Below are 24,621 nucleotides of genomic sequence, written 5' to 3'. Positions count from 1 at the left end.
TTTCATAAATGCACATATTCTACTACACACTCTTATCTATACTAATAATACATAGCACTAGATTGTAATATGCTACATACATGTACATACATATATGCATACATATATATATATATATATATGGATAGATATATTAACAATACTTGTGTTCTATAGTTCTTTAATGCCACTGAATTATAAGGTAAAAAAAATTAGACTACATGACTTCAAAATTCTAAATCAACTTTCGTACTCTTTTTTGGTTTATTGTTTGGGTTACCAATATTAGAAGCCGAGGAATCTACGTTATTATCCTTATTTTCATCTTCTTCAACATCTTCAACAGGAATACCCCATTCTTCAATCTCAAAATTCTTTCTACCGTTTCTAAAAGCATATTCTGATCTTGAGACACACATTTCACCCTTTTCACTAAATGCCGGTAATTTCAAGATATGGATTAATCCATGCTGAATTTTATTTGGTTGTGTCTTATAGGATTTTTCCAATAATTGAATCATTTCTTGCTGGAATGGTTCCAATAATACAATGGAATCAAATATAGATTGAATTTGATTTAATAAAAGTTTTGAAGAGGAAATCGATGATTGTAACAAATTTGTGAAACAACTGGCTAATAAAACACACCGTGATTCATTTTGTTTAATAATAGATTTTATTCCATGCAGAAGTGGAATTATTTCTGTTAATTTGAAATAATTTGGAGAATACATTGATGGGTGCATTAGAGATGGAATAATTATTCTAATCAATTTGGTTGGATTTTTATCAATGGCGTTAGTTAGTTGAGTTAATATAGAACTGACTGGAATATTAGTAGGAATATATGTAATTTCATCACTAGTTGGAGTAGGTATTAATCTCGAAGTGATATCAAATTGATGATTATAATCTTTATATTCTGTAGAGTCTTGGTTAGTTGACTTCGAATTTTTTTGACCTATCTCATCTTTCAAACCATATCTCCAAGCAATTTTCAAATCTTTATATCTTGATGGGGTTGACGATTGCTCATTCAAATTAGAAACTGAAATTTTAGATTGCTCATTAGCAATATTTTGCTTTTTAATATCCTTCTTTGAACCCTTGTAAGTACCTGGTAATTCTTTCCCCCACATCTTATTTAAGGATAAAACAATTACATGTGTATTGCTTTCTTGCTGGCTATTACCGTTCTTTAACCTATTATGAATAATACCTTGAGAAGCAAATAATTTACATAGAACTGAATTAAAATCTGTGGTACCTATTTCTTCAATCAATAATGAGTTTCCTAATGGCAATCCCATATGTCCAAGTAAGCTATCTAAATCATTGCAACCAGTTGATGTAGTTAGTTGTGAAGTGGCAGGAGAAGGTCTAATACCTGGATGGTTGTTTAAGTGTGAGTTCGAATCATCGTTAATATTCATGTTTGACATTCTTTGAGATAGTCTTCCTCTAAACGAAGGATTATTATTGTTCAATGATGGAACATTACGTCCTCGAGATGTATTCAATTGAGGTCCTCTAGCTGGTACTGGACTTCTAGCATTTACTGGCATACCTCTTGTATTTGCTGGTATACCTCTTGCATTTTGAATAGAATCTTGTGTGGGACCTCTAGCATTTTGTAAACCTGGGCCTCTAGTATTAACTACTTCACTTCTTTTTCTGAATGACATTTGTTATCACACTTTTATGATGAGCCGATATAGCTATGTTTAGTTTTATTCTTGAATATTAACTTAAATTTTTCAAAGCTTATCAAAATTAAAAATATATTATGGCTTACTTTGCAATCAATTAAGATTCTTAATATGTTTTTTTATTTTTTTTTTAATTAATAGTTAAGCGATGAGCTATTATAATCGTTATGCACCCTCTCCAAATTTTTTTCGTCACCAAAATTACGTTATGTATATAATTTTTTCAAAATTAAACTCAATTTGTAATATAAAAAAGACACACTTATTACACAACAGATTAACCTCATTTATTACTATATCTATTCTATCTTTTTAATTCTAAATATTATGAAAGAGTTTTTAGATATTTTACAACAAAACAATTTAAAATATGTGTATTAATTTTATTAAATAATATTATTATTAATCATTTCTAAAATCGTACGTTAAATTTTTAGGATTTAAATTAAGAAACAACAAAACCCATATCTTCAATATTATTTTATTAGCAAATAATATTCTTTTAAAATTATTTAGCCATGGTACTTGTTAGCTTTTAAGAATTTTTTATTTATAGCTTCTCAATTAATTTTAAAATTTTTTCTTAATTTGATATTTCATCTTAATTATCGGACAGATGGGATCTGAAATCCCACATTACTAAAATAATTATATAGAATGTAATTATTTATAATTTTTTTAAAAAAAAATGTAAGCTTAAGATAATTCATGGTCGTGGCAGATATAAATCAATTTATTTATTGAGGAATAATTTAATGAAAAAGGTGAATAAATATTTAATCAGTGGTACAATTGGTTTACTGATACCGTATAGTGCATACGCCATTTTAGTTACACAAAATACGTCAAGTGAAATTAATAAAAGACAGTTGATACTAGATAAACTAGAACCTTTACCGGAAATTCAAACAATTAATGGGACGTTAATTAAATATAAAGATTTTAAAACATTCGGCAGATTTGAAAACCCTTTTAACGAATATAGAATACAAACAATATACGAATTTTTTTTCAATAGAATTGTTGAATTATTTGAAAGAAATAGAGGCAGTGTACCGACTAATAAAGATGAATTAAATAAATTAATGCCCATTCACAAACCTGCATGGACAATAAGCGATACTCCATCCCTACTACAAAAAAAACCGGTAGCTCCATTGAATTTTAAAATCATTGATGAGTCTCTAATCACTGACGGAATAGAAGATAACGAAACATTTCGTGATAATAAACCAGTTAAAAATACTTGGCTAGGCCAATCTTGTAATTTTATAGAGCATGGAAACTTAAAAATTTTAACTGATCCTCATTTTTCACCAAAATTGTTTGGTAAATGGCTTGGACCTAAACGTATTACTGAAATGCCTGCTTCAATTGACGAAATACCTACTCCACATGTTATAGTTGTATCACACAACCATCCAGATCACATGGATCAGATAAGTGTAGATAAATGGGGTAATACAGATGCGTTATGGATTGTGCCAAAAGGGTTAAAAAAAAAGATGATTAATAAAGGTTGTCGAAATGTTGTTGAATTAAATTGGTGGGAAGCTTGTGAAATATCAACTACTGATGCAAAGAACGAAGATTTCAACCAGACCAAGTACAGAATCTCATGTGTTCCAGCTATGCATTGGTCAGGTAGATCTCTGCTGGATGCTAATCAATCATTGTGGTGCTCCTTTCTAATTAGAGTAGGTGACGATACTGCTAAATCTGATAAACCTAGATTTTCGCCCTTAGTTTACCATGCCGGTGATACAGGCTATGTAAAAGACTTAGCACCTAGGATTAGACAACGCTATGGTAGCGGTGTACGTTTAGCATTATTACCTTGTGGCCAATACTGTCCTAAGTGGCATCAAAGGTCTAGACATATTGACCCTGAAGAAGCTATCAAGATTACGCGTGAATTAAGGGCAAAAAATACACTTGGGGTTCACTGGGGCACCTTCACTCTGTCTGGGGAACCATTTAGAGAACCTAAAGAAAAGCTTGAAGAATTAGCCGCCCAGCAGGGAATTCGTGATAATTGTTATTGCCCTGAGTTAGGAAAAACATTAGAGTTCTGAGAAAAAAAATTCTTGATAGAAATATAGATAAAAAGGTATCTTGTAAATATATTACATAAAGAGTCGTATACAGTGTAGATAATATATACTTCATAAATACTGTTTATAGATCGTTTAATATTTCGTTTAAAATAATATTAATTACTGTTATGTGTGTCATTATTTTTTAATGCGTTCCAAACGTCTTTTTTAATTTTAAATACGTTTTGATCTTGTGGGAAGCTTCTTGTCCTTACATCTTCTGCATACTCCTTAAGAGCACGAGTGGCCAAATCACCAACTTGAGCATAGCGTTGGACAAATTTGGGTGGATCACCCGGAAGCATTCCAAGGGCGTCTGATACCACCAAAACTTGCCCATCAACTGCTCTTCCAGCACCAATACCAATTATTGGTATGCTTACTTGATTTGATAACCATTCACCAATACGTTCTGGAACACATTCTAATAATAAGGACCAACACCCAACCTTTTCAAGGTTCTTAGCTGTGTCCAATAACTGATATGCATCTTTTTCTGTATTACTTTGAACTTTAAAGCCACCCATAGCATGTGCTCTCTGAGGGGTTAAACCGATGTGACCCATTATTGGAATACCTCTGGAACAAAGTGCCTCAACCACTTTATGTGAGTGTACATCTTTCTCTACAGGCCCACATTCTAACTTTAAACTTGCAACTTTTGGACTCGATTTGATCAACTTGTATGCGTTATCAAGTGCATCTCTCATTGAAACTTCGTAACTTCCCTGAGGCATATCACATATAAATAACGATGATCCTTCACTGTTTGTAACTGATTTCAAATGATGTTGCATCTGTGACATTGTCAGTGAAGTTGTGGATGATTGACCTAAAGCTGTCATATTTAAAGAATCTCCAATTAATATAATATCAATATTTGCATCTTGGGCCCATTTAGCCGTAATATAATCATGAGCTGTAATCATGGTAATCGGTACATGCTGCTGATATTTTCTTAGCAAATCAGGAATTGTTAATGCAGGTGGTAAGCCTGTATTATAGGTAGAATATAGTCGCCTTACTGCGAATCTAAGAGACATTTTGTTTTTATAAACGATTGAATGGATATCCTAGTTAACAGGTTCCTAAAATATAACTTTTACCATGGAGATATTGGTCAGATGTATTAAAACCCCTATCCTCTCATCTTTTTTTTTACTATAAAGCATTGTGAAAAACTACACCTAAACTGGTCTGAACTCACTCTTCGGGAAAGTTCGGATCTGGAATTTGTTTTCTAAGGAATTTTTCATAATATACATATGTTTATACATTCTCGCAGTTATTATATTATATAATCTTGGTAATAATGACTATTAGTTCAGATTAGAAAATTATGACTAGAAATGTTTTATATATATAATTCTCAAAAAGCTCTAATTCAATAATTTCAAATAGTTTAAAATGATTTAAAAGGATTTAAATTATGGCAGTGAGTTAATAAATAATCTAAGATTGTCATAAAATAAATATCTACATAGATATGGTAACAATACTAAAAGAATAATTATATATTTACATGTTAAGTCGATAATTCAGTCACTCTTTTTGTGATTGTAGCTTATATCTTGCCAAAGTATCATCTGGAACTTCACTCGGGCTTCCAACCATTAAGTCGCTCCCAATACTATTTTTAGGGAAGGCAATCACATCCCTTATACTTTTAACACCACATATAATAGTAGATAATCTATCAATACCTAAAGCAATACCACCATGGGGCGGTGTACCCATTTGGAAAGCTTTTAATAAGTGCCCAAATTTAGCCTCATAATTATTCACTTTTAATATTTCTTTGAAGATATACTCTTGTAATTCGCTATCATGAATACGAATCGAACCACCACCTATTTCCATACCGTTAATAACCAAATCATAATGCATACCTCTAGTTTCTAATATTTTATCAATTTTATTCTGTGCGTTTAATAATTTATCGGAAATATCATCAATATTTGCCATAGTGAATGGATGATGTGTGCTGGTTAATTGATTCTCTTCATAAATGGGATAATCTAATTTCTCTGTAGATTCCTTTTCCACTGGATTAAAAAGAGGAAAATCTATAACCCATTCAGAAACATCATTAGGTGTCTCAAAATATAATTTGGAACCGATATCACTCTCTAAGACCAGCTGCCTTAATCTTCCTAGTGGAGTTGGGTTTTCAAATATTTTCCCATTAGGCTGCCTTGTACTACAACAAATAATATCACCAATATTTAACTTCAAACTTTTATTCAATATATGTGAAGCATTTGTTTCATCTGATGAAATGTCAAAAATATCAGAACAATGCTTATACCAATTAATCTTGTCCGTTTCATTTTGAATAGCAACTACAATTGGTTTACGATAATTATAATTACTGGGATTTTCCAAAATTTGGGACCATCTTGTGTTATAACTTTCTTCTACTTCTTTATTATCAAAGGCGTTTCTTAATACGATTATTTCAATATCAGGAAATTGCTTATTTTGCTTATTAGGTGGTAAATCTAGAAGAATGTTTTTCAAATTAATGATTTTCAAATTTGGAGCTCTCAAATCTGGCTTATCAATACCATACGTTTCCATTGCATAATTATATTTCATCTTATACAATGAATTTAAAGATGATTCCAATAAATTTTCGAATTGCTTTAGCTCATCATTCCAAGTTAATAATTTCAATTTTTTCTTATAACTGAACCGAGTCCAAATTTTAATTATCAAATCATCAATTAATTGTATTATATCATTTGGATCATTAATGAAAGAGTTTTCAATATCTAATTGGGTAAATTCTGGTTGTCTATCCTTTCTTAAATCTTCATCTCTAAAACATTTAGCAATTTGAAAGTATCTATTAATACCACTACTCATCAATAATTGCTTATATTGCTGAGGACTCTGAGGTAAGGCATACATCTTTACTTTATTATTTGATTTATTAAATTGTCTTGTTGGCACAAGAAATTCAGAGGCACCTTCGGGAGTACTTTTAAATAAATATGGCGTTTCAATCTCAATAAAGTTTTTCAAATCTAGTTCAGTCCTAATAAATTTAATCATTTCATATCGTTTCCAAAGATAATTTCTGCTTTGAATTCTTTTACGTAGTTCTAAAAATCTATATTCGTTTGGATATTCCACTACGTTACTTAATTGAATTGGAATTTCATTAGAGGCATTTAAAACTTGCAGTTTATCTAATTTAATCTCTTTTTCTATAGATGATGCCGATATTTTACCTTTCTGTTTCAATTGAATCTTACCTGTTATTTGAATTACATCTTCCATCTTTCTATTTTTCAAACAGTTTAAAGTATCCACAATTTGAATTTCATCACCATTAATATCTCTAATTTTATTGAATTGTAAGTTTTTGTTCAATTGTTTAGTCTTATTTAATAACCAACCATTTAATATTACCTGCTCTCCTACTTTATAATTATCCAATTGACTTATTGTTGTAGTTTTCTCTCTTGGTAGAAATCTGAATTTATTTGCGATTTGTTCATAACTTGGTGTATGGACGCATCTAACAAACACAGTAGATAATTTATTTTTCATACTTTTCTTAATAATTTGTAATTGCTATTAGAATATGTATTGTTCAGCGGCTATTCATTTCTAAGATTTTTCTCCCCTAAGATTCTTTCATAACTAATAAATACCGTACAATAGAATAACCTAGATCTCGCTATATATCTATTGGAAGTTAAAGTTACTAAATTTCCGAACCCGCTGTTAAGAATTTTGTTGGCATAGTAACATCAAATATATTTCAATAAAAATAATATGGAAAAACTTTATTGAATTTATATAATGCAATTTTAGATATTAACAATAATATATAATATAATATAATATACAGAATAAGATTTACGTAAAAAGATAGACAATATTTTTTTTTTTGGAAGCTACAACAATTAAACTTCGACTTGCCATATGCAAAATATCCCATTAGAACTCAAAGTTACCACAATATCTTGAAAAGTATCAACACTTAGAATAGGACCATTTTCATGAGTAGATCCACCATTATGAAATACAATTTGTCTATCATTAGTGTCCCACATGTATATTTGTCCCTGTTCAAACCCTGCAACAATATATACACCTTTTATTCCATCTTGACTTTGCCCTATAAGAAATTTGACGCCACAATGTAGTTTTTCATCTTGTGATGGTAGAGTTCCATCTTCAATTCTAAAGGTTCGTACTACTTCACCAACAATACAATCCCATAAATTAATGGTACTTTGAGCATCTAAAGTTCTCACCATCAAATATTTCCCATTTGGTGCGAATATAACTTTATTTACTGGGACCACACCCGTTTCTTCTTTCCAATCTTTATCATAAGTTAAAGTTCTTAAACAATTACCAGTGCCTGAATCATATAAACGAACTAGCCCATCATGTGAACCAGAGCTAAAAATGCTGGAATCATTATTGAAATCAATTGTCACTACTGGATCGTTATGGGTATTAATAGTCCTAAGATTAGTACCATGTAAAATATCCCATATTTTAATTGATTCATCAACACTACAGCTCAATAAAAGATTACCCTTTTCATTATATTTGATAGATGTCACTGGTGCAGTGTGTCCAGTTAATTTATGTAGTAACCCATATTGTAAATGATAAATTTCAATAGAACAATCGTTACTTCCACTAGCAATGCATTGATTATCTGGTGACCATATAATAGAAGATATTGGCAAATTGTGAGATGTCGGTATTATAATGATTGGTTTTAAAATAGATGAAGTTGAACCATTAGAAATTAAAGAGTTTAGATCATATATAAGAATTGATATATTTTGATTGATGGCTAAAAATTTACCATCTGGTGAAATTGCTATTGAACTCGGTATACCTTCTGGATCTTTAATTTGTGAGATTGTTTTATCCTTGTATAACAACTTCAACATGCCTAAATATTAGAAAGTTAAAAGAAAAAAAAATGAAGTCTTTCTGTTGAGTATCGCCATCACTTGGAATGTATTAGATATTTGACAATCCTTTTTTTTTATTATTTATTAAAGTTAATTATATTTTTCATATTTTTTTTTTTTTTTTATTTGTGTGTATATATAGTTTATTTTAAAAGAGATAGAACTAGTCGCAGAAATTCAAAAGAACAAAGAAGCAAAAACAAATGACAAAGCATAATATCTTCTTAAATAATAGCAACTGATAACTTCTAGACCTTTATTTCTACGATATGTTATTAAATAGCTTACAATTTTATATATCACGTGCATTGCACGTGCTTCTAGCTAGGGAGATTCGGCGGTGGCAAACTCTAAAAGTGGAAAATTAAGATTTATTAGATTTTAAGACATAATCTAACCTTTAAAATAAAAAAAAAGAATATTAGAACTTATTGCACTTCCGTAAGCACTAGATTACACCTTTCAAGCACCAACTCACGAAAAAAATTCAAACAACCATGTCATTAAATATGAATATTGTACCTCAAAATAATAATTTGTCAAGTATTAACTCGACTTCGACTACTGAATCAAATAAACAAACTACCAAAGAACAAACTGCTGCTAAATTATTCTCATTGCCAGATAGATTACGTGATAACCAAGGTGGTGCTGTTCCATTGACTACTCAATTGAACGATCGTCATCCATTGGAAGCAAGATTAAACAATTGGGAAGATACACAATTTAACCGTCAAATGAACCAGTACCGTCAAATATTTGGTATCTCAGAACCAATGAAAAAGATAATGGACTTGAAATTGGTCGAAAACACTCATTTCAATCCTCTAAACAACAATGCACAAAATATCCACAAAGATATCCTACTAAATAAAGATTGCTCTATCGATTGGGAAGACATATATACTGACGGCTTCAATGGCAGCGATATCTCAATGCTAGGTGGTTCAGATATGCATTCCAAGATCGAACATAACGTGGGAATCTGAACCTGTTCCTACACAACTTTCATACTACATAATCCATATATACACACACCAACACCAACACACACACACACGTACTGCCTATGCATACATCTCTAAATAACTCACATTTCTCTTTCTTAACAGTATCTATTTCATCTTCTACGAGATATGAAACAACTTTATTATCATTAAAACCTTTTGTTTTAGCCGCCCTGTTTGCTGTATTTTTCCTAACTTAGACAAATTGTCATTTGTAACGGTAGCTTTTTTTCTCTGTTAAACCAGCCCGTTTTTTTCGTTTCTCATTTTCTCAAAAATTTTTCGCTTGTAAAAAATGCATCAAAAGTTGAGTTCCAAATTAGAATTTAAGCAAATCGAGTTTTATTTGAGAAAAGGCTTTTCTACGTTTTTTTGTTCCTTTACCAATTAAAAGATTTTCTTTATTTTCAATTTAATTTTTTTTTTTTCCTAGTATTTAAATATCAACCAATTGATTATTCAAAGTATATCTCATTTTTTTGCTTATAAGGGAAGATATTTTTTTGGTAAATAGAATATAAATCTTATTCAAGACTGTACCCAAAAAAAAATTTTTTTTTTGTTAGTTTCCTTTTTTTTCATAATCAACCTTAATTCAGCTGCTGTTTTTTTTTTTCAATTTTTTCCATTTATCAAGAGAACCATTTATTCTTCATTATCGATTTAATACTCAAACTACATTCAGACTTTATCGATAACAATATCAGAGCTTTATTTTCCAAAAAAGACTTTACAAACTTATATATAATTAGCAAAACCCTAAATTTTTTTTTTGTTAAAATCCTAAAACTGAAACAAAAAAAATAATAATTATAATAATAAAAGAGAAAAAATATATCAACTAACCAACACAGATTCAGACGCTTAAATACTTTTCACCATGACTTTTCAATCCAATTTTAATGATCAATTCAATTCTATGAATTTTCAATTTCAAAATCTAAATACAACTAATCAATCTGCTGCAAACACACGAAATATTAAACTAGATAACAATGCTACAACTAATAATACAAACACCACTGCTGCTACGACTGCAACAAGTCAAATTTCAACCCCCTTAAATAAACAAGGTCAAATTAACATCACCATGCCACTAAGTAGAACTACATCTCTGTTGGATTCGTTTGGTATTCCCAGGACTTCTTCTCCCTTTATGTCACATACCAATTTGACTAGTAGTAATCAAAACATCTCCAATAGTCTTTTGGCTTCTCAGAATACGACATCAACAAATACACCAACTATACCGACATCATCTTTAAATTGGAATGGTATCGACCCGCTTAATAATAATACTACTAATAATACTACTAATGCAATCCATCAAAGAAAACCTAATGATATCCATCCGGCTTTAAGTAGTCCTTCATTATCAGCATTAACCACATCGTCAAACTCTACGGTTGGTATTACTTCGCAACAACAGTTCAACCCAATGCTGATTCATCCTCAAACTCCATTATCAACTGTTCCGGCGTTACCACCATTAAATTTACATCCTATGGTAGAATCACAATGGAAGTATTTTGATACTTCTTCTACTTTGCATGGGCCTTTTACTACAAATACAATGGGATCTTGGTACGTTCAAGGGTATTTCCAACCAGCTTTACAAATCACAAGATTGAACACATCTCCTGAACCGTTTAATATTAATGATCAATTTATTACATTAGCAGAATTGATTTCAAAAGTAAATGATTTTCAAAATCCATTCTTGAGATTCGATAACTTAGTCTCGCTTTTTATTGCTCAACAACAACAATCTTTACAAGGTACACCTGCAGCTAATCCAATTCCACAACAATTTCAATTTCCTGAAATTAAAACGTTGGATAATAGCACTAATAATAAAAATGCATTAATTCCAAAGCAAGATGTGAATGAAGAAAAATTACCAGATGGGGTGGTTGCTAATATTCATAGTAAAGATTATATCTATGAAGAACTGTTAAATTTAAAATTTGATGATGGTGGGTACTATAAACAAACCACCGTTAGAATCCCAGTATCAAGATTAAATAAAGAATTATTACCTGATTCTTTTATTTTCCCTAAACCTAAATCACCTGTAAGTCCAACCTCACCTGCTCCAGTTCAGACTATGCACAAAGAAACAAAATCTTCAACTCCTTTAAACAAGGAAGTTTCTCCTATTACTAAAAAACTAGAGAATTCTACTGTTAAAAAGGAAACACCAATCCCATTGAGTGAACCTGAAATTAACCCTGATGCTTTGATTGGATCATTCTCTAAAGAAGAACAAAAGCTTGAATTAGAACGTAAACGTCAAGAAAAAGCTGATGAAATTGCAAGAAAATTATTAGAAGAGCAAACTATACATGAACAAGAATTGAAGAAAAAAGAAGAAGCTAAGAAGTTGAAAAAATTACAGAAACAAAAGGAGAAAGAGAAAAAAGAGTTTGAAAAGAAACAGAAAATAGTAAAACAACAAGAAAAGGAAAAAGAAGAACAGGACAAGAAAAAATTACAAAATGAAATGAAATTGAAAAGGGAAAAGGAAAAAGAGTTACAACAAGAAAAGAAGAAACAACAACAGTTGGCTATTGATGCTGAAAGGGAAAGGAAAACGATGGAATTTACAGAAGCTTCTATTGCTGAAGCTCCATGGGCTAATAAAGCCAATTCTCGTGATGATGTCGTTGTTCCAAACATTGCTGAAATGATTAAAAGCGTTAAACAAGATGAGGCTAAAAAGATTAAGATGAAGAACACTAAAGATTTGAATTTTGCATTAAAGGCCCAATCTGAAATCTTAACTTTTAATAATGACAGTTTACAACAACAGTCTACTCCTGCATTGACTTGGGCAACTAAGCCAACTCCGCAACCAATAAATGTTGATATTAAATCAAAATTAAATAGCCCAAAGGCAAGTCCAACTACTACTTCATCAATTAACAACAGTCCTACATTGAATAATAAGAAGAAAGAGTCCGCTCAGGCAACTTCCAGAGTAGCTGGTAACAAAGATACTCTTGCCACAACTAAATTGGATGAATGGGATGATGAAAGCTTCATTGAAGAGCAAAAGAAGTTATGGGCTGCTGCTCAACGTAACAAGAAACCCTCAACCAAAGCCTTACCTACTCTCGGTTCTAACACGGTAAGTGCAACTAATGGATCATCTGCATGGACTACCGTGACTAAGGCATCAAAGGTCAGTAGTACAACCACAAAATCTAATTCCACAACAACATCTTCAATTTTAAATCCGGATAAATTACGTGCTATTGGTGGTAATAACACTAATAAAGGTAAACAAATTGGTTCCTCAACTGTTAACCCAAACATTAAGGTGAAATATCCAAGTACAATTACCACATCAGGTTCGTTATCAAATAGCAGCTCAAGTTCTAATGCTTATCCTGGCAATGCTTCTATTTCTACCCGTCAAGATTTTCTAAAATGGTGTAAAACTCAAATGAAATTAAACCCAAATGTTAAGAGTACAAGCGTCTTGGAAGTGTTGTTTAGTTTACCTGCAGGACCCGAATCAAAAGAAATTATTGCTGATACAATTTATTCAAATAGTAGTGTTATGGATGGTAGACGATTTGCCACGGAATTCATCAAGAGACGTGTTGAATGTGAAAAGCAAATCGAGGATCCATTGAGTTGGCTTGAAGTTCTACAATTACCGGAAGGTAACGTTGATGATTGGGAATTCCAAGTAGTCAATAAAAAGAAAGGCAGAAGACATTAGTCCTGCATGTATATATTGTGTTACATAGTAATCATACAGACATTTTTATAACATATATTTTGCTCTGTCAGTTTTAACACCTGAAATGATGAACCTTTTATTTTTTATTCATCTCACAATTTAACGCTCATTTTGATGTACAAATACAAATGCATCTATTTCAAACCTATTTAATCAGTTAATAATGACTGAAAATCTCATATATAACTTAAATAGGTATAGCAATAATATTAATCACTCAAACTGATGAAAATAGACTACATATTGGCTTCGAATACTAATTCTCAATCAATTTACCATCATTATCTAACTTTAAATCCCATTTTTCTATAGCAACTTCTTTTCTTTTTAAAATAGATTGATAACGTCTAGCTAATGCTTGATTAAAACAAATTTCTTTAGCAACTACAACAAACATTTGGGACCAACCAGGCTGCAGTAATTCCGCTTCTTGTAAAGTTTCCTTGAATTCTAACTCGATTAATTTAACTTCATTTTGATATCTTTGCCAGTAATCTTCACCAACAGATCCTGTCTTATAATTGATTTCGACTTGTGGAGCTAATTCTTTTAATTTAAGAGAACGCCTAATAGCTTCACTACCTCTATTCAAAAGGGCAGCTTTCAGGACTTTGTCATGGATTTTAGTCTCGCCTGATTCGTTCAATGTCTTTAGTTCAAAATATAAATCTTTTGCTTCTTGTTCATCAAAGATTGATTTTAATTTTGCCAATTTTTTCACTTGATTCTTTCTGTATTGTGACCCAAAGACCATTAAAGATATTAATAAAATACCAACATAGATTAATGGAGTATAGACTGAGACTGCCATGATTGAGTCTTCTAATTTAGTATCATCAAAGGCTGTGCCGTTAGTATTTGAATAATTATCATTATTGAAGGTTTCATTGAAAGTGCCATTAAAGGCATTGTTTGCCTCTGTGAATGTATTATTATTTTCGAAAGACATCCTAATAGTCTGTATTATTTTCCAATTTTTAATAAATTAGCATATGATAATTTTTACTATAATAATGGGTTTTCCAAATAAATATTTATTCGTATATATATATTATAGTATAATTTAAACATATACTTGTTTAACATTATTATTACTAGTTAACAAAATTTCCAACACATCTTTAACGCGAAACTATTAAAAAATATAACCCTACACCTTTGAGTATTGCACCCTATAACACATGATAGTATTTAACCCTAATCCGATAGTTTCCGAAAATTCCTTTATTTTCCATGAAATTCGACGATATTTTCCGACTAGTATGTCATTTGAGACGGTGAAAAATTTTTCCACAATAATATCTTTTTCTTTAGGCTTCTTTGCCGTTCTTTCCTCGAACATATCTCATCGCGAAATATATGAATTTGGATGAAATATTCTGTGATGACTAGTGAATGATAATTAATATTCTAGAATATTATTATACAACTAATTTTTGGAATCTCTGTTAATGCATATTCGTGATTGAATATTTAAGAAAAAAGAACAGATCTAGTTCTATTTAATCTCTTATAAGATTTCACTATAGCAAACTCAAGCAAACAAACACAGAAATGAGTACTCCATTTGGTTTAGATCTTGGTAACCACAATTCCGTCTTAGCTGTTGCTAGAAACAGAGGTATTGACATCGTTGTCAATGAAGTCTCTAACCGTTCTACCCCATCTTTGGTTGGTTTCGGTCCAAAAAATAGATACTTAGGTGAAGCTGCTAAGAACAAGCAAACTTCTAACATTAAGAACACTGTTGACAACTTGAAGAGAATTGTTGGTTTGGATTACAACGATACTGATTTTGAAAAATTCGAATCTAAATACTTCACCTCCAAACTTGTCAAATTGGAAGATGGTAAGATTGGTGCTCAAGTTAGATTAGCTGGTGAACAAGAAACTTTTTCTGCAGTTCAATTAGCTGGTATGTTCATGGACAAAATGAAGCACACTGCCATTGAAGATTCTAAGGCTAACATTACTGATGTTTGTTTAGCTGTTCCAGCCTGGTATAACGAAGAAGAACGTTATACCATTGCTGACGCTGCTAGAATTGCTGGTTTAAACCCAGTTAGAGTTGTCAACGACATCACCGCCGCTGCTGTCTCTTACGGTATTTTCAAAACTGATTTCCCAGAAGGTTCTGAAAAGCCAAGAATTGTTGCCTTTGTTGACATTGGTCACTCTTCTTACACTTGTTCCATTGTTGCTTTCAAGAAGGGTGAAGCTAAGGTCTTATCCACTGCTTACAACAAGAACTTCGGTGGTAGAGATTTCGACCGTGCCATCACTGAACATTTTGCTGATGAATTTTTGACCAAATATAAGATTAACATTAGAGAAAATGCCAAGGCTTACAACAGAGTTTTAACTGCTGCTGAAAAATTAAAGAAGGTCTTGTCTGCTAACACTGCTGCTCCTTTCAACATCGAATCTGTCATGAACGATGTCGATTGTTCTTCTCAATTAACTCGTGAAGAATTGGAAGAATTAGTTAAACCATTATTGGCTCATGTCACTGAACCTGTTACTAAGGCAATGGCTTTGGCTAAATTAACTCCAGAAGATATTGATTTCGTTGAATTGATTGGTGGTACTACTCGTATCCCAACTTTGAAGAACTCTATCTCTGAAGCTTTCGGTAAGCCATTATCTACAACTTTGAACCAAGATGAAGCTATTGCTAAGGGTGCTGCTTTCATTTGTGCCATCCACTCTCCAACTTTAAGAGTTAGACCATTCAAATTCGAAGATTACCACCCATACTCTGTCTCTTACTCTTGGGACAAACAAGTTGAAGATGAAGAATCTATGGAAGTCTTCGCTGCTGGCTCTAACTTCCCATCTACTAAGATGATCACTTTACACAGAACTGGTGACTTCAAAATGTCTGCCGATTTCACTACTCCATCTGAATTACCACATGGTACCAAGGTTCACATTGCTGATTGGGAAATTACCGGTGTTGAATTACCAGAAGGTCAAACTTCTATCCCAGTTAAATTAAAGTTGAGAGCTGATCCATCCGGTTTACACACCATCGAAGAAGCTTACACTGTTGAAGATATTATCGTCAAGGAAGAAATCCCATTGCCAGAAGATTCTCCAGAAGATGCCGAACCAGAATTCAAAGAAGTTACCAAGACTGTCAAGAAAGATACTTTGAACATTGTTGCTAGCACTTTCGCTTTATCTGATGACAAATTAAATGAATTAATTGAAAAAGAAAACGAAATGTTTGCCCAAGATAAATTAGTTGCTGAAACTGAAGACCGTAAAAACGCTTTGGAAGAATACATTTACTCTTTACGTGGTAAATTAGATGAAGAATACGCTGAATTTGCTTCTGATGCTGAAAAGACTAAATTACAAGGTATGTTAGCAAAGGCCGAAGAATGGTTATACGATGACGGTTATGATTCCACAAAGGGTAAATACATTGCTAAGTACGAAGAATTAGCTATGTTGGGTAATATGATTAGAGGTAGATACTTATCCAAGCAAGAAGAAAAGAAACAAGCCATGAAAGCTAAAGACGAAGCTGCTAAGATGGCTGCCTTCCACGAAAAATTAGCTGCTCAAAAGGCTGAATCTGATGAAAAGAGTGCTTAATTTATTATAATATGCTAATCATTTTCAAATCTTACAATCATCACTAATTTTAATCACCTTGTTATAGATAATATGAATATGTATGTCTTATAAAAATTATTTACTTTTGTGTATTATGTATGAAATATAAAAATCCTTAAGAACAAAAAAATATTCCATTCCTTTTATTACTCATATTTTATACTCATCAAATCAACTCTAAATATAGTTATGCTTTATTATATTTAGTTATGTATCTTTTTAAAATATAGCTATGTAGTTCATAAATCTAAGGTTAAGTATCAAATAGAGAGCACATAAGAATACTTCATTTCTTAGTTTTAATAGAATATATACGTCTTTTCCACTTTCTAGAACGGGTAAAACATTCTAACGATTCAACTTTCCCAAGATAATTCCAATCAGTATCCATATAATCCCAATCGAATGTTACCCAGCCATTATCTAACCACTTCCAATCCGGTATTGAATTCATGGTATTTTGCAATTCTAAAGGAGAAACAATGGCTTGAAGATTCTGGTTAGTAATAAGTTCTGGTAGTTGTTTTGTCGAAGTTTCGTCATCCAGATTTATTGTAAAATTTGCTCTTTCATATTTCAACGTAATACCACTCCATCCCAAAGCTCTCCATTTTCTTTGATTTTCCATAATGGTAATATCTATGACACTGATACAACCATTGGAAGGGGTAATAAGAGAAGAATTTGGCAATTGTAAATCAGTTGCACAAAAACTAGAATCTTTATTCGTTGGTTCAGAAGGTAATAGTGATTGTGAATTAGATTTATTATCGTTATTAGCAGAGATCGTTTCATCATTCGACTCCACGAGAAGGTTATTTTCTGTGGTAATTTCACTTGTAGAAGATACAGTTTCCTTTGGTGTTGTTATTAAATCAGATGTTAGCGGATTTAAGTCACTTGCTGAAGAAGTGGGCTTATCAGCATTGGTTAGTGGAGATGTGCTACTAGATATAGAATTAGGAATTGGGGGAACAGGTCTGGAGGAAGATTTTGATAAAGGTGAGACAGATGTTGCAGCAGGGTTTAGCACAGGTACAGATGGCTTTGGAGCAGAGTTTGGAATTGGTGGAGTAGGCCTTGGTGTGAAGCATGAGGTTTGTGGCACAGGCCCTGGGGCAGAATTTGGAAAAGGTGGGAGAGATCTTGGAAGAGATTTTGAAATAGTGCCTGGTACAGGTGGAATTGATCGTGTGATGGAGGCTGAATTTGAGATACTCTTATGTAAAATATCAGGAGTTGTCAGAGTTAAATTATTAGATTCTGAAATTTCAGGCACAGAATGAATTGGTTTAGTGGATGATGTCTCTGCATTTCTGTTAGAAGGTAGAGAAATTGAATTATTAGTATCTATTCTGGGATACGTTTTGAGTAATGCAATTTGCTCTTCAATATTAGAAAGTATTTCAAATGATTCTGGAAATGGTAAATCTGCTATAGCATTTGGTGAAATTTTTGAAATATAAATGTTCAAACCTTTAATGCTTGGCCAACGACATTTAAATGCAAATGGGTTTAATAGATAATAAAATGCAAAATATATGTATCTAGTAATAGTTAACCTCCAAAATATTTTAATAGTGGTTTGTACCCAAGAAGAATGAAAGAATAAGAAAGATAACGCAAATAGTCGTAAATATTTTTCACTGAAAACTGAATTGTTTAAGAATATTTGAATTGGTATAAAAATAAAAAAGTAGACGATTAATTTATTCATATTAATTGAATAACCCCTTAAAGTTTCTACTTTAAGGACTTTTAATTTTTCTGTCATCGAGTTTAATGCAATTAAAATATCCTCTGAAGTGGGAGCTTCTAATTTTTTCAAATCATTGTAAACAGTAACAATATAATAACATAACGAAGTTGAAAGAAATACTAAACTCATTAATGCAAACCAAGTTTGTAAAATTGACCACATTCTATAAGAATAGCTTGTGATATTCTTAATATTCCTTGAATGATCTAAGGGGGTTAGGCAGATTTCTATAGCTAAAAGATATATAAATGGAAGGCAATGGTCATTACAAATCCATAATATATTGTCTAATGTTGTATTAATAATAATCAATAATGGATATATTCTTGCGAGAGCTGCTGATATTTCAGGGTCCGTTACCACCTTATTATGAATATATTTCTGTTCAAGCTTGGCTTCTAGTTGCTTGTTATAAGCCATTGTCAATGATTAAATAATTGAGGTTGAGATTATAATAGTAATAGTGACGTTAGTAAATACTGACTTGTTTTAACCTCTGTGTTCTTTATACATTGTATTATCATTTCGTAGTTTTTAAATTAGATTAAGATGGGGAAATTCTTCAATTCTGTGGAAATCCGTATTTAAAAATTAACGCAAAGAATTTACAGCAAATTTGACATAAAAAGATAACCATTACAACAATTTGAACCATATTTTGTTTAAAATGTAGCCAAAGCATGATCTTTTATCGTCTCACCAATTTACTCTTTAGATAAGCGTAACATGCATTGGTTTTGCATATATTCTAATTCTTCAAGTTCACGCTGAATCTTAGGAATGTCTTTCACCTTGAGGATCAATTTTGAACACAAGTCTTTACAAATTGAATAATTTCTCCTATAATATGCTCTTTGTGGATAAGCCTGTAAACGTAAACGATTTTGTTTGATTGATAAATCCATAGTATCTAACTTTTCATCAAAATCATTGACATTATCCATAAAATTTGGCTCAGTCCTAGTTGGTCCATTTTCTTCAGTAAAATATTGACGCAATTGTTCGTTATATTCTTCTTCAGTTTGACCACGACGAACTCTTGCTTTTCCTGTAGCTCTACGGACAAGAATTTCACCCGTTTCAGAATCCACTGTTACTGGTTTGGTGACAGATTGGTTCTTGCGACCATTAAGTTTTGTGAATGAGTCTTCATTGACATCCTGTGCAGATATAGCTTCAGTAACTTCTGGAATGCCCATATTTTGATTGTGTTAATCTATTAAGATAGCTATATATATATATATATTGTGTGTGTCATATACAATTGCAAAGATTAATTTTATCTAAAATTTTTTTTTCAATTTGATGCAATTTTTCTTAAAAGAAAAATCTCATCGATGAATCGGAATATATACTTAGAAAAGTAATAAATACCAATAAATACATTCTTCATATTAATAGTTGAATAATAACAAAGTTGATAATTTTTTCAATTTTTGAAGATTGTATTTATTTTAAGGATCACCAATATTGATAAGGTGAGAGAGACAAACATTTATATCTATTTTTGAAGACAACTTTGTGAACTGGTCATAGGATAAATATCAAAAATAATTAATTAAAGAAATGAAAATGACGGAAATAATTGTCTATAAATAAAAGAAAATTTTATAAAGTAAAAGTGTAAATGCTAAGATATAAGTGCTATTGAAATGATAAAATTAAATGCAAATTTGAATATGAGTGATAGGGTGAATTTGTATGTCTTCTTTGGCTAATAATTTCTAGCTTGGGTGATATTGATATTATTGAATTTATTGATTATGAATTTACGTTCAAGAGTTTCTTGAACGCTTATTTTTATTAAAAGTGTTGGTTGAATCATCATGCTGTAGTCTCTTTTGGCCAAAGTTATTAGAAAATAATGGCTGTGAGGGGGTAGAGTCACAAGCTAGAATATCAGAGGGATTGGTACTTAAACATGGAATTTCAATGGAGGTATTCATGGTAGAAGTGTTTATATCATTGTTATAATCAGTTGATACATTGCAGGTCCCAAAAATATCATTATTGATATCCATTCTTAATCGTTTAGAGTATTCCTTTACAAATAGGTAATCACCCTGTTGTAAGGTTCCAATAATTTCAGGAAACAAACTTCTAAAGCTTCTTGACATTGTCCTATTCCAAATGTAGCCCAATTTGCACAGTTTCTGAATATTATTGTTTGTACAAAACCTAGTGTCATTAATGGGATCGAAAAATTTTGACCATAAAAAGTGAATTAATCCATTGAATCCATTTTCCTTTAACAGGACTCGTAAATGAGTTACTGAGATATTCTTATTTATAGGACATATCAAATTTGGTGTAATACATCTCATGATAATGCTATTGGAATTAACACCATTGTTATTAAAAGCATGGCCATGACTATTAAAATTATTTCTCTTAATGTCTCGAAGTTCATCTATATTGATATATAACACAAGATATATTTCCATACCTGTTTGTGGGTGAGAAAGCACCAGATGCCACAGGTGGATATCTGAATCTTGTGGTTTCAAAAAGAAAAGTTTTTGAGACTCAGGAGAGTGACGTATAAGATATTTCCATTCCCTTAATAACTTTCTTGCGATATTATTCATGATGTAGTCTAGGGACTTTCAAAAGATTCCTGTATTTTGAATGTTATAGATACTTCAAAGATTGGTTTTTTTTTCTAATTTTATATTTTTTTTCTTTTTTAATTTTTTTTCATCCACTCTTTAACGTAATCTGTCCACACCTCAGTTACGGTTCTCAAACTCTATAAAATTTGTCTTTCCACTAGTAAAATAGAAATAAAAACAACCTAGCTATTATAAATGACGATTTTAGCTAGAAAACTAAACTATTTCTTATTTCTTATAAAACAGATTATTCTTATTTTTTCTATATTCTTTTTTTTGAGACCCCGGGTAACGCGCGAATGTTTTACAACTTTAAAAGTTCAATCAAGATTGTCAAATAATAAAAAACATAGGCATAAAGTCAGTTGAGGTTTTCGACAGGCTATCTTAATGGCAACTATGTATCAATATGATATAGATAATAAGATAATATATATTTTTCTAAATAAAAATAACGTAATATTTTTCCTAACACTGATTGAACCATATAAGGATTATTGCGGATAGTTCCAAGATCAAATTAACTATTTTAAAAGATAAAATAAGGGTCAATATGTATACTAGAACTTTCACGAGATTATTTTTGAAAAATAGAGCCACTTCTACGTTCAGTGTACGGCATGTTTGGCAAACAAATTCCATTAAGCACTTGAATAACCGGCATATCCTCCAAAGCAGTGTATTAAAATATTCCATAATACCCGCCAGCGGCATTAGTTATTGGTTATGGAAAACTTCAACCGAGGCAATATATAACGATGTATTGAGTTTAAATCCTAATGGTGATACCTTCGAGATGAGTCTTTATTTAACCTCAAGAGAAGAGTTATATAACAAAAATGAGAAAGAACGAGACATATTCATTAAGAAATATCAAAACGTTATTCTAAGAAGTTTAATCAAATCTTGGTATTTATTAGCTGATAACATAATTGAACCTCTGGCAACTATTGTAAGGTTTTTTCAACTTACTTCATTATTCTTACCTCTAGTACTTGTCTATCCCATGACTTGGCTTGGCAACAAAGTACTGATAAATGCCAATGACATGAAAGATCCGGAATTTGAAACTACTGGATCTATTTATTGGTTTAGACTAGTACGAATTTCCTTAGAATTGGCTGGACCAAGTTTCATTAAATTAGGGCAATGGGCAGGCTCAAGAACCGATATTTTATGCCAAGCGTTTTGTAACGAATTAGGCAAATTACATAGCAACTCAAGGAAACATTCTTCTGAATATACCAAAGATCAAATATGTAATTCATTAAACGAGAATAATTTTGAAAATATTTTCGAAGAATTTAATGATTCACCTACGGGGGTTGGGGCCATTGCCCAAGTTCATGTTGGTAAAATAAAAGAGAATTATATTTACAAAAATACTTATTTAGATGAAGATAATAGGAAGTACTTGCTCCAAAATAAATGGTTAGCTGTTAAAGTGTTGCATCCCAACGTACGTACAATAATTAAAAGAGATATAAAACTTATGAGATTTTTTGCAAATATAATAAACGCAATTCCAACAATGGAATGGTTATCATTACCTGATGAAGTTCAACAATTTGAAATATTTATGAATTTACAATTAGATTTAAGAATTGAGAGCATGAACCTTTCCATGTTTAATAAAAATTTTGAAAATTTCCCCAATATTAAGTTTCCAAAGAGTTTCACGGAAATTACAACAAACAATGTATTATTTGAAGAATATATTAAAGCATTTCCTATGGAACATTTTTTAAAAATTAAAATGAAATTAATGACCCTGTTTTATTTCAGCGAGTTAGCACCCCTTTTGTGGATTCATTTTTTGAAAATGTTAATTATTGACGATTTTATTCATGCAGATTTACATCCTGGTAATGTATTAATTAATTTTATCAAGATGGATAATAATGGTACCAAAGTAATTTCTAATGAAGAAGAGTCTTACCAAATTGTTCATAAATTGATGCGTTTATATAAAGATAGTAGAATCGATGAGGCAAAAAAGCCTGAGTTTATATCAGACATGAAGTACGTTTTAAATGAATATACTCCACAGATATGCTTTATTGATACTGGTCTAGTCACAGAACTAAATTCTCGAAACAGAGTTAACTTTATTGCGTTATTTAATGCCTTAGTAAGATTTGATGGTTATGAAGCTGGTGAGCTGATGATCGAAAGATCAAGAACACCAGAGACTGCTGTTGATAAGGAGATATTTGCCATGAAAGTCGAAAAATTAATCGACAAAGTTAAAAAGAGAACTTTCACTTTAGGGACAGTCTCTATTGGTGATTTACTACAACAAATGTTGAATATGGTAAGACATCATCATGTAAGACTTGAAGGAGACTTCGTTTCAATCGTTGTAGCAATTTTATTATTAGAAGGGATTGGTAGACAGCTAGATCCCGATATGGATTTATTTTCAAGGTTCGTATTTTATGTTTTCTTGAATGGATTTGAAGAATAATAATACATTTGTTTCTGCTAATCCAATCATATTTTCTAATTATTAGGGACAATTGTACTAACTTCTATATCATTTATTAACTTTTGACAATGCACCTTACTCCACTGGTTGAGATTGTCATTTTGTTGCTTTCCTTTGATTTCTTTTTTTATAGCTCTTTACCTATTCTTCGAGAATATGCACTGCGCAAGGAGTCTAACACATTAATTCAAGATGCAAGCCGTTTATCAATGCTCAAGATATGGATGGGCCTAGAATTACGCCAATTGATGAATTTATCTGCTGCACAAATACACTATTTGTTAAGAACAGATCAATTAAGCCCCAATTATTAATTAATAATGATTTGAGAATATTGACTAACATATATTTTTAAAAAATTTCTGTCACTTTCAAACCCTTTCAGGCCCTTAGGTCACTATTTCGTAACCCTATGACTTTCCGCGTGTTTTCTATTTAAAGGAAGTCATCGAGATTCCTTAATTATGAATCGCAAACATACGTAATATTCAAGATTAATTAAAATAAAATAAGGGTTCAAGCAATTCTAGAGACAATTATTAATATTTTTTGAAATTTATTATCATAACAAAGTTAGGAACTGCAATATTATTTGCTACTATTTCAATATTAACCTAACGGAAACGCCGGCTTTAAAGATAAGA

General features: G+C 31.2%; 13 protein-coding genes across 13 annotated transcripts; 5 read left to right on the top strand and 8 right to left on the bottom strand.

Moving 5' to 3' along the window:
* Positions 1-206: 206 nt before the first annotated feature.
* ELP4 (Elongator subunit ELP4) lies at positions 207-1,664 on the bottom strand (the record flags this gene model as incomplete). The annotated part of the gene is made up of 1 exon (XM_004178751.1): positions 207-1,664. One exon carries the CDS (start codon positions 1,662-1,664, stop codon positions 207-209), a length of 1,458 nt encoding a protein of 485 aa, XP_004178799.1.
* A 779-nt stretch (positions 1,665-2,443) lies between these two features.
* FMP30 (N-acetylphosphatidylethanolamine-hydrolyzing phospholipase D) lies at positions 2,444-3,763 on the top strand (the record flags this gene model as incomplete). The annotated part of the gene is made up of 1 exon (XM_004178750.1): positions 2,444-3,763. One exon carries the CDS (start codon positions 2,444-2,446, stop codon positions 3,761-3,763), a length of 1,320 nt encoding a protein of 439 aa, XP_004178798.1.
* Positions 3,764-3,900: 137 nt separating this feature from the next.
* On the bottom strand, positions 3,901-4,827 carry ECM31 (3-methyl-2-oxobutanoate hydroxymethyltransferase; the record flags this gene model as incomplete). The annotated part of the gene is made up of 1 exon (XM_004178749.1): positions 3,901-4,827. One exon carries the CDS (start codon positions 4,825-4,827, stop codon positions 3,901-3,903), a length of 927 nt encoding a protein of 308 aa, XP_004178797.1.
* A 499-nt stretch (positions 4,828-5,326) lies between these two features.
* On the bottom strand, positions 5,327-7,342 carry MSD1 (aspartate--tRNA ligase MSD1; the record flags this gene model as incomplete). Its single annotated transcript, XM_004178748.1, has 1 exon — positions 5,327-7,342. The coding sequence occupies one exon, from the start codon at positions 7,340-7,342 to the stop codon at positions 5,327-5,329; it is 2,016 nt and encodes a 671-aa protein (XP_004178796.1).
* Positions 7,343-7,701: 359 nt separating this feature from the next.
* SWD3 (Swd3p) lies at positions 7,702-8,712 on the bottom strand (the record flags this gene model as incomplete). Its single annotated transcript, XM_004178747.1, has 1 exon — positions 7,702-8,712. The coding sequence occupies one exon, from the start codon at positions 8,710-8,712 to the stop codon at positions 7,702-7,704; it is 1,011 nt and encodes a 336-aa protein (XP_004178795.1).
* Positions 8,713-9,233: 521 nt separating this feature from the next.
* On the top strand, positions 9,234-9,725 carry UMP1 (Ump1p; the record flags this gene model as incomplete). Its single annotated transcript, XM_004178746.1, has 1 exon — positions 9,234-9,725. The coding sequence occupies one exon, from the start codon at positions 9,234-9,236 to the stop codon at positions 9,723-9,725; it is 492 nt and encodes a 163-aa protein (XP_004178794.1).
* Positions 9,726-10,623: 898 nt separating this feature from the next.
* Positions 10,624-13,473, top strand: SYH1 (Syh1p; the record flags this gene model as incomplete). Its single annotated transcript, XM_004178745.1, has 1 exon — positions 10,624-13,473. One exon carries the CDS (start codon positions 10,624-10,626, stop codon positions 13,471-13,473), a length of 2,850 nt encoding a protein of 949 aa, XP_004178793.1.
* Positions 13,474-13,750: 277 nt separating this feature from the next.
* Positions 13,751-14,443, bottom strand: SEC66 (Sec63 complex subunit SEC66; the record flags this gene model as incomplete). The annotated part of the gene is made up of 1 exon (XM_004178744.1): positions 13,751-14,443. The coding sequence occupies one exon, from the start codon at positions 14,441-14,443 to the stop codon at positions 13,751-13,753; it is 693 nt and encodes a 230-aa protein (XP_004178792.1).
* A 605-nt stretch (positions 14,444-15,048) lies between these two features.
* Positions 15,049-17,097, top strand: SSE1 (adenyl-nucleotide exchange factor SSE1; the record flags this gene model as incomplete). Its single annotated transcript, XM_004178743.1, has 1 exon — positions 15,049-17,097. One exon carries the CDS (start codon positions 15,049-15,051, stop codon positions 17,095-17,097), a length of 2,049 nt encoding a protein of 682 aa, XP_004178791.1.
* Positions 17,098-17,404: 307 nt separating this feature from the next.
* PEX32 (Pex32p) lies at positions 17,405-19,297 on the bottom strand (the record flags this gene model as incomplete). Its single annotated transcript, XM_004178742.1, has 1 exon — positions 17,405-19,297. The coding sequence occupies one exon, from the start codon at positions 19,295-19,297 to the stop codon at positions 17,405-17,407; it is 1,893 nt and encodes a 630-aa protein (XP_004178790.1).
* A 284-nt stretch (positions 19,298-19,581) lies between these two features.
* On the bottom strand, positions 19,582-20,076 carry TBLA0B04330 (uncharacterized protein; the record flags this gene model as incomplete). Its single annotated transcript, XM_004178741.1, has 1 exon — positions 19,582-20,076. The coding sequence occupies one exon, from the start codon at positions 20,074-20,076 to the stop codon at positions 19,582-19,584; it is 495 nt and encodes a 164-aa protein (XP_004178789.1).
* A 576-nt stretch (positions 20,077-20,652) lies between these two features.
* UBS1 (Ubs1p) lies at positions 20,653-21,465 on the bottom strand (the record flags this gene model as incomplete). The annotated part of the gene is made up of 1 exon (XM_004178740.1): positions 20,653-21,465. The coding sequence occupies one exon, from the start codon at positions 21,463-21,465 to the stop codon at positions 20,653-20,655; it is 813 nt and encodes a 270-aa protein (XP_004178788.1).
* Positions 21,466-22,042: 577 nt separating this feature from the next.
* CQD1 (Cqd1p) lies at positions 22,043-24,291 on the top strand (the record flags this gene model as incomplete). The annotated part of the gene is made up of 2 exons (XM_004178739.1): positions 22,043-23,916; positions 24,111-24,291. 2 exons carry the CDS (start codon positions 22,043-22,045, stop codon positions 24,289-24,291), a joined length of 2,055 nt encoding a protein of 684 aa, XP_004178787.1.
* Positions 24,292-24,621: the final 330 nt, after the last annotated feature.

This window comes from Henningerozyma blattae, chromosome 2 (assembly GCF_000315915.1).
Source record: "Henningerozyma blattae CBS 6284 chromosome 2, complete genome".
NCBI lineage: Eukaryota > Fungi > Ascomycota > Saccharomycetes > Saccharomycetales > Saccharomycetaceae > Henningerozyma > Henningerozyma blattae.
Note: the sequence above shows the minus strand (reverse complement) of the source record. Positions and strands in the feature narration are given on the sequence as shown.